The sequence below is a fragment of the Silurus aristotelis genome (assembly GCF_946808225.1).
Source record: "Silurus aristotelis genome assembly, chromosome: 10".
NCBI classification, from domain to species: Eukaryota; Metazoa; Chordata; class Actinopteri; order Siluriformes; family Siluridae; genus Silurus; species Silurus aristotelis.
Window position 1 is genome coordinate 28,415,214 of NC_139583.1, and position 15,353 is coordinate 28,430,566.

General features: G+C 43.1%; 1 protein-coding gene across 4 annotated transcripts in view; it reads right to left on the minus strand.

Moving 5' to 3' along the window:
• Nucleotides 1-15,353, minus strand: part of gse1b (Gse1 coiled-coil protein b) — a 221,858-nt gene that overhangs the window by 12,860 nt on the left and 193,645 nt on the right. For 2 of the 4 annotated variants that reach the window (XM_083552817.1, XM_083552819.1), the window contains 2 exons: nucleotides 12,109-12,306; nucleotides 959-1,170 (listed from right to left, as the gene is read on the minus strand). In XM_083552817.1, the coding sequence (XP_083408943.1) occupies nucleotides 959-1,170; nucleotides 12,109-12,306 (410 nt within the window). The remainder of the gene's footprint in view (nucleotides 1-958; nucleotides 1,171-12,108; nucleotides 12,307-15,353) is intronic. The other 2 variants (XM_083552818.1, XM_083552820.1) reach the window with 2 other exon arrangements.

Below are 15,353 nucleotides of genomic sequence, written 5' to 3' on the forward strand. Positions count from 1 at the left end.
TAATCCCTCAACAAACAAGTGTGTGTGTGTGTGTGTGTGTGTGTGTGTGTGTGTGTGTGTGTGTGTGTGTGTGTGTGTGTGTGTGTGTGTGTGTTCTGGGTGTGTCGTTAAGTGTGCTTATGTTATATATATATATATATATATATCATTGTGTGGGAATTAATTTCAAATCAGAATCAAAATTTCACAGTAAATATCCATAAAAATATATTTAGAATCGAAATAAAACAAAAAAACTGTAGAACTACGATTACACAGTAAACATCCAAAGTGATTTAGACACTATAAAAACATTTCAAACAATTATTTATAAACGATTATACTGAAAAAAATTATTACTAATTAAGATTTCATAAACTGTGGGGAAAAATGTTTTCAAATCAAAATGACACTAAACAAGCAGAAAAAAGTGATTTTGGAATCGAAATGGCACTGAAAATAAAACAAATTGATTTTTTGTTTAGAAAGTACAAAGTAAATGCAAAAAAAAAAAAGAGTTTGTTTTTTTTCATCAAAATGACACTGTAAAATTAAAAAAGAATTTGAATGGGAATGACACTGTAAAGACGTGTAAAAATGGATTTAGAGTCAAAGATTTTCAACTGATTTTGAAGCATTAAATCTGTCAATTGAAATGTGCAATATTGGAAATCTGTGTAATGTCATATAATATTCATAGTTCATATGAATCACTATGAGCTTTTCAAAAGCAACCGGAAAGTGACAGGAAATAGGAGTCCCACATGTGCTTTTTATACAGTCTTATTCCCCCCCAACACACACACACACACACACACACACACACACACACACACACACCGCCTCACATCATGTTCTACTTTATTGTAGGACACCGCACTGGGTCAAAAAAGGTATCCAAACAAAATGTCAGATTTCTTTTAAGTACAGTATAAAGTGTGTAGAGGAAACGTTGTTGTGTGTATGAGAAAGACGTTACCTCTCGTACCGGGCGGCTCTCGCTCCTCCACAGGTTGTTTACCGTTTTGGTTGGGGCGATTGTGACTACCGGTGGGGTGCTGGGCACACTGTGGCCTCCAGGGGGCACAATGACCGGTCCGAGGGGACCGCGCTTGGGCGTGCTCACTGGAGAGCTCTGGTTTGTGGCTGGAGATGAGACAGGGGACGACTCGCTGCTGATGGAGGAACCTGCTGAGAAAATGAGAAAAAGACGAAGAAAAGAAAGAAAGGGATTACTATCGTTTTTCTCCTGCTGGTGTTTATTTTGATGTCCCTCTGCTTTCTGCAAGTGCTGCACGATGACTAGTGTTTTAAAGTGAGAACACACACAGGAAACCGCATATTCTCAGAGCTGCCATATGCACACCCACACACTAGTTACACACACACACACACACACACACACACACACACACACACACACACACACACACACACACACACACGGGCAAACAAATACAGCAGTTTCATTAAACACAAACACAGAAATCTGAGAAACACCTCAGTCAGTAACACATTACCCAGATCAAACGATGGTGTACCAAACCAAAAAACACACACTGATCTGAACAAGAAGTTCAAAATCCAACACTTTATGGATTAAATACTTGTGTAAAATAAAACGTGAACATCAGTTTTGCATGCAAATAAAAAAAATGTGTCATTGTGGAATTTTTTTGCGTTTACCGTCGCTTAAAGGTGTTTCTAGATAGGTTAAATACCATCATCAATGAAAAATGCTAAAATCCTGAGGCAAAAATCCTGAATTGAAATCCTGTTCACATTTTCCTACATTGTCCTGGCCCAGAAATAAGCCCCGCCCCTTTGGTTTATTGTATCTCAGCTAAAACAGCGAGGTAAAATTTAACAGCTAGTTGAATCGACTGGCGTGAACACAAAGTGTTTTGTCTGCACTGTAAAAAACAACAAAAAAACCAACAACACATCGCCGCTTAAATTTCTCCGTTACTACAACACTGTGATGACTGACTCGAAATTGTGAACACGGAAAAAGCCTCGTTTTTTTCTGACACAAAAAAACTGTTAATGTTTGTGTACAAATTCACTCCAAAAACAAGACCAACGAGGGGTTTTGAAGCCAAGTGCTCAGAAAGAAATTTGTGGCAAAATTCTTGTTGGAAAAGAATCGCAGGTGTCACCTTCATGAGATGCCAAGAGTGTGTGAAGCTGCCATCAAGTCTCCTGAAGTACTTTAAATATCAGACAGTTTTGGTTTGTTTACCAGCAGCATTTTCTCAACGATTCAAAACATCAATTTAATATAGATTTTAATTAAACATACACAGACCAAACATAACTTTATGGCTACTGATCATCAGAACATTATGACCACCTGCCTGTATTGTGTTGGTCCTCTTTTATTGCTAAAACATTCGTGACCCATCAAACATCATGAACATCTTCAGCGGTTTGAGCTACAGGAGCTCGTCTGTTGGATCGGAACTACACGGACCAGCCTTCGCTTCACACGTGCCTCAATAAGCCTCGGCCGCCCACGACCCTGTCGCCGAGTCACCACTGTTCCTTCCTTGGAGCACTTTTGATAGATTCTGACCACTGCAGACCAGGAACATCTCACAAGAGCTGCAGTTCTGGAGACGCTCTGACCCAGACGTCTAGACGTCACAATTGGTCAAACTTACTCAAATCTTTATGCTTGCCCATTTTTCCTGCTTCAAACACATCGACTTTGAGGACAAAATGTTCAGATGCTGCATAATAAATATCTCCACCCACTAACAAGTGCCATGATGAAGAGATCATCAGTGTTCTCATAGTGTTATAATTAGTGTAAAGTGAACCTTCATATACATTTAACCAAGCGAAAATTTCAAGGTGAAACGATCGATCAGTGATCCAAAGATTAAAATTATCAAAGGATCTTTATCTCTTCAAATAAGCGCTACTTTGAAGACCCTTATGAAAGTGAAAATGCAGAGAAAACGCTTTGCTCGATGAGCAGCGTGATCATGACCAGGCCATGACGGGGCCATGATTCCTGCAGAACTTCGCACACTTGATCACAGCGTTTCATTTGTGCACCAAAAACCCAATGAGCTGAATTCCAGGTTCGTGAAGCCGCAGGAGATGTGTACCAATGATCCATTTCAAAACATCTACTTCTACATACACCAGGATGAAATCAGATGAACTGTAATTCTGTTGGTAACCTTGTGTCCCACATACAGTGAAAACCAGCCTGAGGGAGCGAACCAACGAGCGAATACGGATGATTTTCTTCGCCTGATGTTACTCTGATAGCCATCTGCTGATATGTAACTGAAACAGCCACCATCACTCACTCTCTCTCTTTCACACACACACACACACACACACACACACACACACACACACACACACACACAGCTCTCCTAGTAGCTATCTAATGCAGTGCAGTATTACAATAACACGATGCATTAAAAGTGCTCTGTCTTGGGAAAGACCATTAAGAGCTGACATTTCTAAAGAAGGCTTTTAAAAGCATAAAGGACAAAGCCTGCTATCGATAGAGAAGGTGAAGAAGAAGAAGGGAAACGAAGAATAGGAGGAAGGGGAGGAGGAGGTAGCATTTGCCAGGTTGCTGGATGCAGTAATTACAGAGTCGCTGCAGACTGAAAGCTGTCATGAATGATGTATGGGCAGATTTTAACCTGCCGCTGCTCTGGACAGGAGAAAAAAAAACTCGTGCTGCGTCGGGTCGGATCCGGATTTGACCCGGAGCTTCTCGATTATATTTTGTTTAATATGTGCAAAAACACCAGACACAACCGGTCACGTGGTCAGGAGGAATGAGTTCTTTGTAACAAGTGGAAATTTAATTACAAACTACTTCTGATATGTACGCTGGGGTCAGTTCCTCTCAGGTCCAAAGGATTCAGACAGAATTTCTGATACTGACGATATCGAAAGAAAGAAAGAAAGAAAGATAGATAGATAGATAGATAGATAGATAGATAGATAGATAGATAGATAGATAGATAGATAGATAGATAGATAGATAGATAGATAGGCAGGCAGACAGACAGACAGACAGACAGAAAGGTGGGCGGACGAATGGACGGACGGACGGACGGACAGACGTCAGACGATCAGACCAATCAGATCTGAGAATCCAAGAGAGCTGTAGTAATTACAAATAAGATAAAAAAAACTGTCTCATGATCTGTATGGCAATCGGGTTATTTCAATTACTTAATGACTGAGCAGACAAAGACATGACCGAGAGAACGTGGAGGAGAGGTGAGAGGATAAGAGGTGGTGACAGGATGTCGTGAAGCGAGACTGAAAAGGAAGTGTGTCGCGTCTGCATGCCAGCAATTAGTAGCCTATTCCCAGCCATTAGTCTGGCCGAGCTCACTCAAGACAATCGATACACACTCGGAGCGCAAAGCGGTTTAATACAGCAGCGTCACACTTCACCAGCAGGAGAAGAGGACGAGGGAAAGCAATAAAATGCGACACTAACACTTTAAAAGAGCAGAATACTGAACGAGTGGAAATAAACAGTCGGATGGCGCGTGTCGTTCTCCTCGTCGTCCTCCTACACACTCAGATGTTTCTTCGGACAAAAGCAGAGATGAGACGTTTGATCCGAGAAAAACACGCAAACCTCAGGATTACGTACGTGGTGTAAATCCGTCGTTTTCTTCTACCAGGGACCACACAGTTTATTTAAAAGTCCTGGGAAGCGACCAGGCTTCTGATCAATGCTCTTTTCTTTGATGACAATATTAAAACATGTCTAATCTATCTATTTAATCTATTTGTACTTTCTATCTATACTAATCTAATCTATCTAAAAATCGATTTGTCAAGCCGGACCTGTAGTACACACGATTTCAAAAATCGGAATGTCACAGCTGTCAGTTGATATAAATGCAAATCGGAATCAAAATGTGCTCAGTAATTCTAAACGTGTGAACGATGAAATCGGTGTTATTGACACCTGGCTCTCTCTTTTAGTCACGCTGTCGCAGCTAGGCTTCCCAGAGTCCCTACACGTCTCCGATTTCACTGCATGGTGTCCTTAACTATTATAACAATAAAGATACCTAATAATCCACTTTCATGTCTCCCCCTTATGCCATTTCCCTCTCCGTCAAGCTACACGTGATCCTGAGATACCTCCCTGTCTGGACCTCCTAGATCTACCCTAATTCCCAACTTCCTTCTTCATGTGGAGTTCGGACACTGGACCTCCTTGAGTGTTTAAAGGCTCTGGCATGGAGAAGCTGGTGTTGGATCTGTGATGATCGCAAGTGTTGAGCTATTTTATGTGTTGCTCAGTAGCTCCTAGTTTTATAACCACAATGACTGTAGAAGACTGTAGAAAGAACATCACTCATAATCACACACTCCAGTGCTCATGTTAGTTCTCACTCTCCAGTGTTCTGTAGTGTTTAAAGATTTATGATCACACTCTTGATGTCACTCTTTGAGTCTGGTTCCTCTCAAGGTTTCTTCCTCATAAAATCTAAGGGAGTTTTTCCTTCACCACAGTCTCCATGGCTGCTCATCAGGGATAAACACAAATCGTTCACCTTCACTGTTAAATTCTGTAAATCTGCTTTAAGACAATGTCTGTTGTGAAAAGCGCAATAGAAATAAACTTGACTTGACTTTCAAGATGAAGTTCTCTTTAAATTAGAGGGCACTCGCTTGCATATGAGCAGCCTAAAGAGCCATCAGGTTGCAGTTGAGGGTTATAAGTCTGGAACCATGAAGATGGAATTGGAGTGTAATTAGCATGGACAATGGTTTAGGGTTACAGTTCCCATTAAAGGTTTTTCATTCAAGTGTCCAACAGCTGAAAACCTTATGTTGGAACTACAATGTCTATCATTTCTGGATATTTGGTGTTCTGGCTCCTCTTAAGGTTATATCATATATTCTCAGGGAGTTTGTCCTTGCCTTTCATTACGGATAAACGTACAGTGTTTATACCCATAATCAATCAGCCTTGTACAGATTCTCCACTACTTCCTGTTGAGGAAGTCCTAACATTTGGGCCGGAATGATCCGATACCTCATACGCATGGAACAGGACAATATGTGGATAATGCCAATAGTTTGGACTCCTAATACATCTCAGCTGTAGCTTTGAGACAATTATAAAGTTATCTATCTCCATTTCTTTGACCAAACTTTTAAAATACTTTTATATCTTTTGGCTGTTCCTCAATCACGTCTCTCTTTCAAAAAGGATATCTGAACACTCTTCCTGATGGGGTTTCCCTCATATAAGGATTAAAGCTCCTGCTAAATTTCTGGAGGTCCCATGCATGAATTGCATCGATCCAGAACGTCAGGACACGTCACCGGTGTCACCGGCAGATGGGGCTCTCCGTGGCACGTGCAACATTCTGAACCTCGTCCGGAGACATGCTATGATAATAGCATTCAAATCAATGTCCTGTTCAAGCTGCTCTCCTCAAATCTTGGACTCTGGATTTGTGATGCTACAAATACGAAAGAAAAAGATGTCTAGGGTTGTTACAGTGTCACGCTTCATCCCGGTGTAGGATCAGACACGCTGATTACACTGAAAACTCTGGCTGTGTATGAAATCCTGCACGATCCCAGTAAACATACGTAGGCTTGGTGATGTCTATACAGTCAATACTGTGGAGAATTTACCTTTAAGTAGTGAATATAATCCTAATATTTAGCATTCGTCCAAATACTTCTGAGCCTTTTGTGAAAATGGAAGGTGTGTGAGGAAAATAGGCGGTAAATGCAAACCCCCCCCCAAAAAAACAAGTAATTCACAATGAAAGTCACTAACACACGTCACTCCACCGTGATTGCTTTTATTTGCACGTTTGATGACATACGGAAAGAAAAAACAACAATCGGGTCACTGGACCAAATATGCACGAGGGAAAAAATACACTGTTTTATTTTCAACGTCGGTGAACGTCCGAGCGATACCGAGTGATGGCGTGATTACGGATTTTCAAACCCGGAGACGGGTAGTCCTGCGAAGATTTCGAAAGCGTAACCCAGACGATGAGGGAGAAACCAAGTGGCTAGAGGTGTAGACTGTCTGTGCTGGTTTGATTAATGTGCATCTCTGCTCTCTGTGGGCTTTCCCATTAACCCCACCTCTCTCTCTCTCTCTCTCTCTCTCTCTCTCATTCTCCACACACACACACACACACACACACACACACACACACACACACACACACGCACACACGCACACGCACACACTCCCCTCCCGTCCTGCATTAGAACAACATCAGCACTTAATTAAACAGGCTATTTCACACCTGGTGTGCATAGCGGCGCTCCAAGCCTGCCTCCATATGCTCTCTCTGGTCATGCACTGCCAACAACACACAAAGGCCTGCTAATCTGAATCTCTCTCCCTCACACCCTCACACCCTCACACACACACACACCCACACAGAGACTCAAAGGCACGCCATTAGCGCGTGAGCTTGCCTTCGGGAAGGTCCGCGTCGTGCTTGTTTGTGTGGCACAGAGAGCGAAGCAGCTGGATGGTGGGATCATTCTCTGCATGCTTTAACACAAGAAGAACGGAACGGTGTGTGTGTGTGTGTGTGTGTGTGTGTGTGTGTGTGTGTGTGTTTGGGTTTGGACGTGTGGGTAGTTTTCCAACGGAACATTAAAAACATAGAATCACCTAGAAAAAGGAAGTGACACTGCTTCAATTTTTAGGTGTTTTTCTTTTTACAGTGACATCACAGTATCTCAGACGTGGCCTGTACACTGTGTTTTCTTTCCGGTGTAAAATACGGCTGTTTGTTTGACCTGCTCAGCTTTGTACTTGGATTAGATTAATAAAGGAAGCTAGCTGTATCTCTCCTACATCCTTACTAGTGATATTTCTCCTCCTAATTTCCTCTATATCTGTTTAATAACAGGCCGTAGACATGCGCCAAATAGGGAGTGGCATAAATCTGTAAGTGGGAACTGAAGAAATGTCGGCCCACACAGTCCATTGTAGAGGTCGACCGATATTTTATTCGTACTGGCTGATAACACTCACAAAAATAAAAAACAATACTCACAAAAATCTAAATTTATTATTTATATTTAAATAATTATATAATTATATTTATTAATGAATATATTCATATTTATTTCCATTTTCCTTTTTTTATCACAAAAATTTAAACAATTAAATAAATATAAATTTATGAATTAATAAATATAATTATATAATAATAAATAATAAATATAGTATATAGCGCTCTTCCTGCACTTCCAGCATTTGGCATCAGTAAGTCGCCTCTAGAGGCCGCTCTCTTGAAGACAGTGAACCGGAAAAACTATCGGTATAGATTTTTGCAGATAGCTCTAGCAATCAACCGATTAATCGGCAAAATCGTTGAATCGGTCGGCCTCTAACTACAAAAGTTATTTTTCTTTCGCAATTTCCTTTATACACGTATAATAACAGGCGTCTAATAACAGGATCTGTCTTTTTATTTAGCGTTTAATGTTTAAAAATAATAATAATATATTAATAATAATAATTTTTCACAATTTATGCCTGTGAAACGAGCAAACATTTACATTAATCAATAAATACAGATAAATGTCGTTTTTTTTTTTTATCTCCACTCACTCTGTATTTTGAACCTTTGGACATTAGGGACAAAAAGTTTTCCTTTGGTGACAAAAAAAAAAAAACAGACCAAAGTTTTGAAAACTGAATATTAACATTAGCTCCTATTAGGAACCAAAAAGCATCTAGTGTGGCTCCTAGATCTGGAGCGTTTCAAACTGTGTGTGTGTGTGTCATGTGCATGAGTGTCGTGTGTGTGCGAGAAAGAGACAGATAGAGAAAGAAAAAGAGATAGACAGATCCTTTCCCTGCTCCAGATGGAGGGGTCAGTGCTGCTTGGCTGCTCTCCTCATGTCTCCCTCAGCTACACAAAAACAGAGGCAGCCCTCAGGCCAATGTCATCTCTCCTCCCTCTCCTCCACCTCTATTCTATCTCTCTCTTTTCAGCCTGCACTCATCCCTCTACTCTTTATCCTGCTGATCCCACCCTCTCTATCATCCCTCCCTCCCTCCCTCCCTCCCTCCCTCTTTTCCGGCTGTAAGGAGACAGATAACCAGCAGCGCACCTGTAGAGCGAAAGCATTCAATAATCGGAAAGACGCGAAAAAGCGGAGGACTCGGAGGATGTAGATCGGGTTTCGCGGTCGCGGGTTTTCACCGCCGCCGGAGCCGTGAGTCTGTAAACATTCCTCCTTCCTGTGAAAACAACTTTTTAACTGAGCCGAGCCACAACATAAGCTCTGTCTATTAGTCATAATTAGTCAGTGATCATCGCAGTGCTGTGATTCACCGTTTCATCAAAGGCTGAGCGTTCGGGTCTCGCCGCTCAGTGTGATGCCTGTGTGGGAGTGAAGCAGGCTGCTGAGCTTAAATCAACGCCAGTGTGTTAGTAATACACACACACACACACACACACACACACACACACACACACACACACACACACACACACACAGGAACACACAGGCACGGCAGGAGTCCAGGGCACGGTAAGGCCAGGATGCACCGCATATGCTGGAAGACAAGAGCGTATGCTAAAAAGGGTAATGGCTGCCAGGCACCGTAGGGGATTTACACGACTCACTCGGTGCATCTCTGTTTCCACGAGTTTTTACGCATACGAGTTCGACTCGTACGCCGATTTTTGGCGCCGGGGATAAAGAGAGGGAGCCCGTTTAACAAGAAGACATGGGTGCTAATACTTTAACCTCACTCCTAATAGCGCAGGCTGCTTTACGCATGTTAGAGGAAACTTTTTCACAATGTGCTATTCTGCAATAATGGAGGCGAGGAGAAGAAGAAGAAGAAGAGGAAGATGAAGCCAGGGGTTGCTATTATTCATCAATACCTGAGATGAACGCTACACATTGAGAATTTATCAGCTTAGACACAGGAAATCTAAATGGAGGCTGGCGGTGGAACGCAGCAAACGTTTATGACTGGAGGTCACACAACAGGTTTTAACATTATGGCCACCTGCCTAATATTGTGCCCCACTTTTGCTGGCAAAACAGTCGTGACCCTTCGAGCATCTATAGCATGAACGTCTTCAGCAATTTGAGCTACAGGAGCTCGTCTGTTCAATCAGAACACATCAACGTGCATCAGTGAGCCTCGGCTGTAAAAATTACACGTGATAATGTAGATGTGGAAAGGTCAATCTGGATCATTATTTCATCTCCTTGCTTCCGATTCTTCTTCTTTCAGCTGCCAGGGGTCGCCACAGCAGATCGTCCGTCTCCTTATTACCCTGTCCTCTTTCAAAACAACCGCCTGCGTGTCTATCCTCGACACATCCATAAATCTCCTCTTTGGCCTTCGTCTTTTCCTCCATCTTCATCATTCTTCATTCAATATTTACCCCATGTCTCTCCTCTGCACATGACCAAAGCATCTCGATCACACTCTCTCACTGCGTCACCTCTACCTGTACGGTGCTTTTAATAAACTCCGCCTCCTTTCTTTTTGTCAATGCCACAAGACCATATGTCACGATTGTAAAAACTATAATAATATTAATATAATTCACAAGATTTCTTTGAAAAACCTTACGCTTTTTTGTGCTATTTGCTTTTACCATGCATCGTGTGTGTGTGTGTGTGTGTGTGTGTGTGTGTGTGTGTGTGTGTGTGTGTGCTTGTTTCCCTTTGCGGTCTGTTTTTAAATGCCACACACCCACGATAAGGAAGCGCAACATAGCAAAGCAAATAGCAGAAATACAGACAGAACAAGGAAGGAAGGAAGGAACGGAGAAAGAAAGAGTGAGTGAGAAAGATGGTGTATAGCTGAGTAGGTGTATGTGTGTGTGTGTGTGTGTGTGTGTGTGTGTGTGTGTGTGTGTGTGTGTGTGTGTGTTGTGTGTTGTGAAACAGGAGTGTGAGCGCAAGAGCGAAAGAACAGTGGGAGTGAGTGTCTGCGAGGGTGGATTTGTAAAAGATTGGGGTTATGTGCTCTCTTCAGGGAGTAATAAATCAAAGAGCAGGGAGCAGAGAGGCAAGAGCCGGCTCCAGTCTGAGAGAAAGAGAGGAAAGGAGGAAAGAAAAGGAGGAGAGAGAGAGAAAGCGAGAGAGAGAGAGAGAGAGAAAATGACTGATTAAGAGCAGAGATTCAGGGGTGGCTGGCTCGGAGCACTAGGTCCCACCCTGCTCGGTGGGGTGAATCGCTAGAGAGCGGTCCGAAACGGTGGGGAAATCATGTCGGACTTCACGACACACACCTCCATCGTATTACGCGAAATGGTGCTCGATGCGTCTGCGTGGGGGGAGACAGAGCTAAAATCAGACACACCAGCGCCATCCTTCCACTCAGCATGGTTCCGGAGCCAGATCCTCCCCCACGCCTGCTCTCTCTGCCCCGCTCTGTCTTTCTAAAAGGGCAGGAGCCAGAAGCTCAGGACAAGGCCACCCCCTTCCTGTACATGATGGTAATGCTGATAACATCAACACATATTCATCACCCACACACCACTAGCCTTTCTTTAACACTCACACATTTTTCCAAAATGCAAGTGTTTATTTAGCCACGCCCACAAACTTCCATATAAAGCCAGAGGCATACTGTGCACACGATTTGTTCGTCTGAGACCAATTGTGGAAATCCTAAACGATTCCTATAAACCGAGGATAAAATCCGGAGTCTTTGCCAAGTAATGAACGGGTAATACAGTCGCCAGTCGCCACCGGCTTGCTCATGAAGCTGATTTTCATTCATTCATATACAGAGTAAATGCTCTTGAGTATGAACAAGTTGCAAAAAAAAGCTGTATATACACACATCACTTACACACACATACACACAAACACACACACACACACACCACACACACACACACACACACACACACACACAAGCGTCTTGATATGACGTGCATAAACGTGTCTGCTGAAGTAAGTCCACGCTGCAGCGTTTGGAGTTGAAGTGGGTCATCGAGCGCGACCGAGCGTCCCGAGGGAGCGGCGCTTAATTCACTCCGGCCACATTTCCACTCACGAGCCATTAGCAGACTGACCCACAGAGATACGCGTACATGGTCAGAGGTCAAGGGTTCGTTCGGGGAGGTTTTTTTTTTTTACCTCGAGGTTCCTCGGCTTGCTTGGCCAGCTTGCGTAGCGCGGCGGCGAATCCGGAGTGAGCAGACTGAGCGGCCGGGCTGCCATTGGCCACGATGGAGCCGTTGAGGGGTGACGGCGTGAGCGGGCTGACCGTCGCCGTGGTGCGCGTCGCCGTGGAGATCATGCCTAGTGAGGGCGACTTTGGCTCATGGCTCATGCCTGCGAGAGACGAAGAGAAACAATGAGACAACTGTTCGGTGGTTCTGTTTGGTTTAACCAGGACTGGCTTTCAGTCGAGTATGACACACTCAGTCCATCAGCAGCTGCTGAGTCATGGATTTAAGCAAATAGGCCCGTAGCTATGGCTCACACACACACACACACACACACACACATTTATAGATATATACATACACCAAAATCCATCGACAGATGGAGGTGAAGAGGTGTAGGTCAAGGGGTTACACCCAAGGTCAAGCATAGCTTAAGAACAAAAGTTGCCCCCACACACACACACACACACACACACACACACACACACACACACCATCTAGACATATTACTTAAACTATAACGACTTTGCAATATATTTAATACTTAACATTCAATTCTTACTTCTGATTGGTCCAAAAGCATTGGAACAATTTTTACATGAAGTGCAACTATAACGGGGTTTCTGCAGGTTGCACAAAATTTAAGAGCTTTTTAAGACCATTAACAATAAAGTTTTAATTATATCAAAAACACACAAATTCATTGTTAGCAACTGGCCGTAACAGAGCCCTAAATACATTTTTTAAGTATCGCTAATCTCGCACTTCCCAATAGCTAAAAATTCAAATCCGCGTTACGTTTGTGGTACAATCCAAGAGAGAGTCAAAGAGAAAGCTGATTGGCTGTTGCATGTTGGTCTCATTTGTAGTCGTGATACAGCGAATTATATTTGGACCCCGGAAAGAAAGAACTACAACAACCGCGAAAAATGTCATTAGAGGTCTGGGATTAATGGACATCACAAAATTAATATCTGTTCAAAATGACCAAGAAGAGCGAATTTGCGACTTTTTACAATTTTTATTACGTGTGTTTGCACGTGACGTCCTCGCTTTTTTGTACGGTCATGTGATCGATTCGATCGGATTCCTCGCGGCCCGTATTCGAACCGATTCAGGAACCGCCGTTAAAATAAAACGTCTATTTTAGTGCCTTAATTCGGACGGGTTCAAATGTCAACACACACAGCAATTTCTAAACACACACACACACACACACACTTACACACACTTGCACACTTCTGTCTATAAACTGACGTGACATGAATCGTAGTGTTGATGTCGGGGTTTCTTTTTACAGAGCGACGGATTTACGAGCGCTCCGTCACTGTGAAACAAGACACCAGTGACAGTAGCGGAATCTTAACACATACACATGCACACATACACACACACACACACACACACACACACACTTAAAACACTAAAGCACACACATGAGGAGTGTTTTCACAGCCTAAGGATGATTCGAGGGCAGAGTATTTTTATGCAGCTTGTGATCAGGCAGGTCGAAACAGACGCCAGGCCGTGGGCAGAGAGAGAGAAGAAGAAGAAGGGAGAGAGAAAGCGAAAGAGAGAAAGAGAGAGAGAGAAAGAGAGAGAGAGAGAGAGAGAGAGAGAGAGAGAGAGAGAGAGAGAGAGAGAGAGAGAGAGAGAGACAGAAGACTGCAACCTGATAGGGAGAGACAGCCTAAGAGGTGTGAGGTCACTTGGGTAGTGTGTGTAAGTGTGTGTGTGTGTGTGTGTGTGTGTGTGTGTGTGTGTGTGTGTGTGTGTGTTTGTTGTGAACTCTTTACTATAAGATAACCCCTGCCTCACCTTGTGCACTCCGAATGAACCGCTCCGAGCGATGAATAATGAAATTAAAATGGTCACCAGAATACAACTGGGACTAGCCCCTCCCCCTTTCCTCCTACTGCTGCTGCTCACACACACACACACACACACACAAAACATTTGATTCTAAAATGCATACCGTGTCTCATATGTCATGTTGATAATAAATGATGCGCTTCAGTAATCACTTTTTAGCACCAATCAACACCAATCAACAATCTGACCAATTAGATACATTCAGGATCCTAGGCTCCACCCCCCTCTGATTCCTAGACAAGCAGTGAAAAAATCACCAGGTTCCCAAAAACTCCTGTAAAGGTTCCTGAACTGCAAATGTACGCTGATAGAGCTGATCTCCACTGGATGGTATGGGTGTAGAGAGCAATTCTAATGGATGGTATTAGGAGGAGAAAGAACGTTTCCACTAGAAGGTATGGGAGGAGATAGAGCATTGCTACTGAATGCTATAGGAGAACAAAGGCTGTTTCCACAAAATCCTATGAGAGAAAATAGAGCATTTCCACATGATGGTATGGGAGGAGAGAGAGCGCGTTCAACTAGATGCTTTCAGGAAGAACAGTAAGCGGAGTGGGACGTAGCCAAGCTAGCTGGAACCTGTGTTTAGGGGAAAAAGTAAAACACGTCGACTGGTACACCGATAATGCTCAAGCTGTAACTTCATAATCGACTAGGAAAAGCTATAAACCTTCTCAGCTCAGGAACACGGGATGGTCTCCCTGACGCCGAGTTCAGCAAGTGACGTCGATCCAACATGGCTGCCCACAGCATGACGGTATACCGTATATTTACACATGAATTTACTATAGATCTGTCAACATGCAGACAATATTACACTCTTATACATGCATCGTTCTGATGAGCTGAACATACATCTCACACACCAGGGAAGAGCGTGAAAATGTCCCTGTCCGTTTTGTTATTCTTCCCATTTTCTTCGGAATTTTTGACAGAGGTCAAGAGGAATGACATCATTCCGAGTCCCTACTTTCTGAGATTTCCGGATTTAACACTGAGATCGAGTTGTGCCTCAAGACGTCCGGTGTGATCAATAAACATCCTAGAAGTTTGTAAAAAGGTTCTGGAGCATAACGGGAAAACAAACAAACAAAAATGCTCAACTCCGAATCGTAACTCTGAGATGCTTATGTAGTTCACCCGCATCAAACTCGACTCTACAGGACCCTGAGGCGATGCTCTTCAACACAACGTGAAACAGAACCGCCTGCCATGATTGCTGGTAAACGACACCAAAACTAATCAACCAATCAAATCAATTGACCAATCAATATACACTACAGTACACAAAAGCCGGAGGGTGCACTTTGCGACTTGGACAGATAACTTGACGGAGTTGTG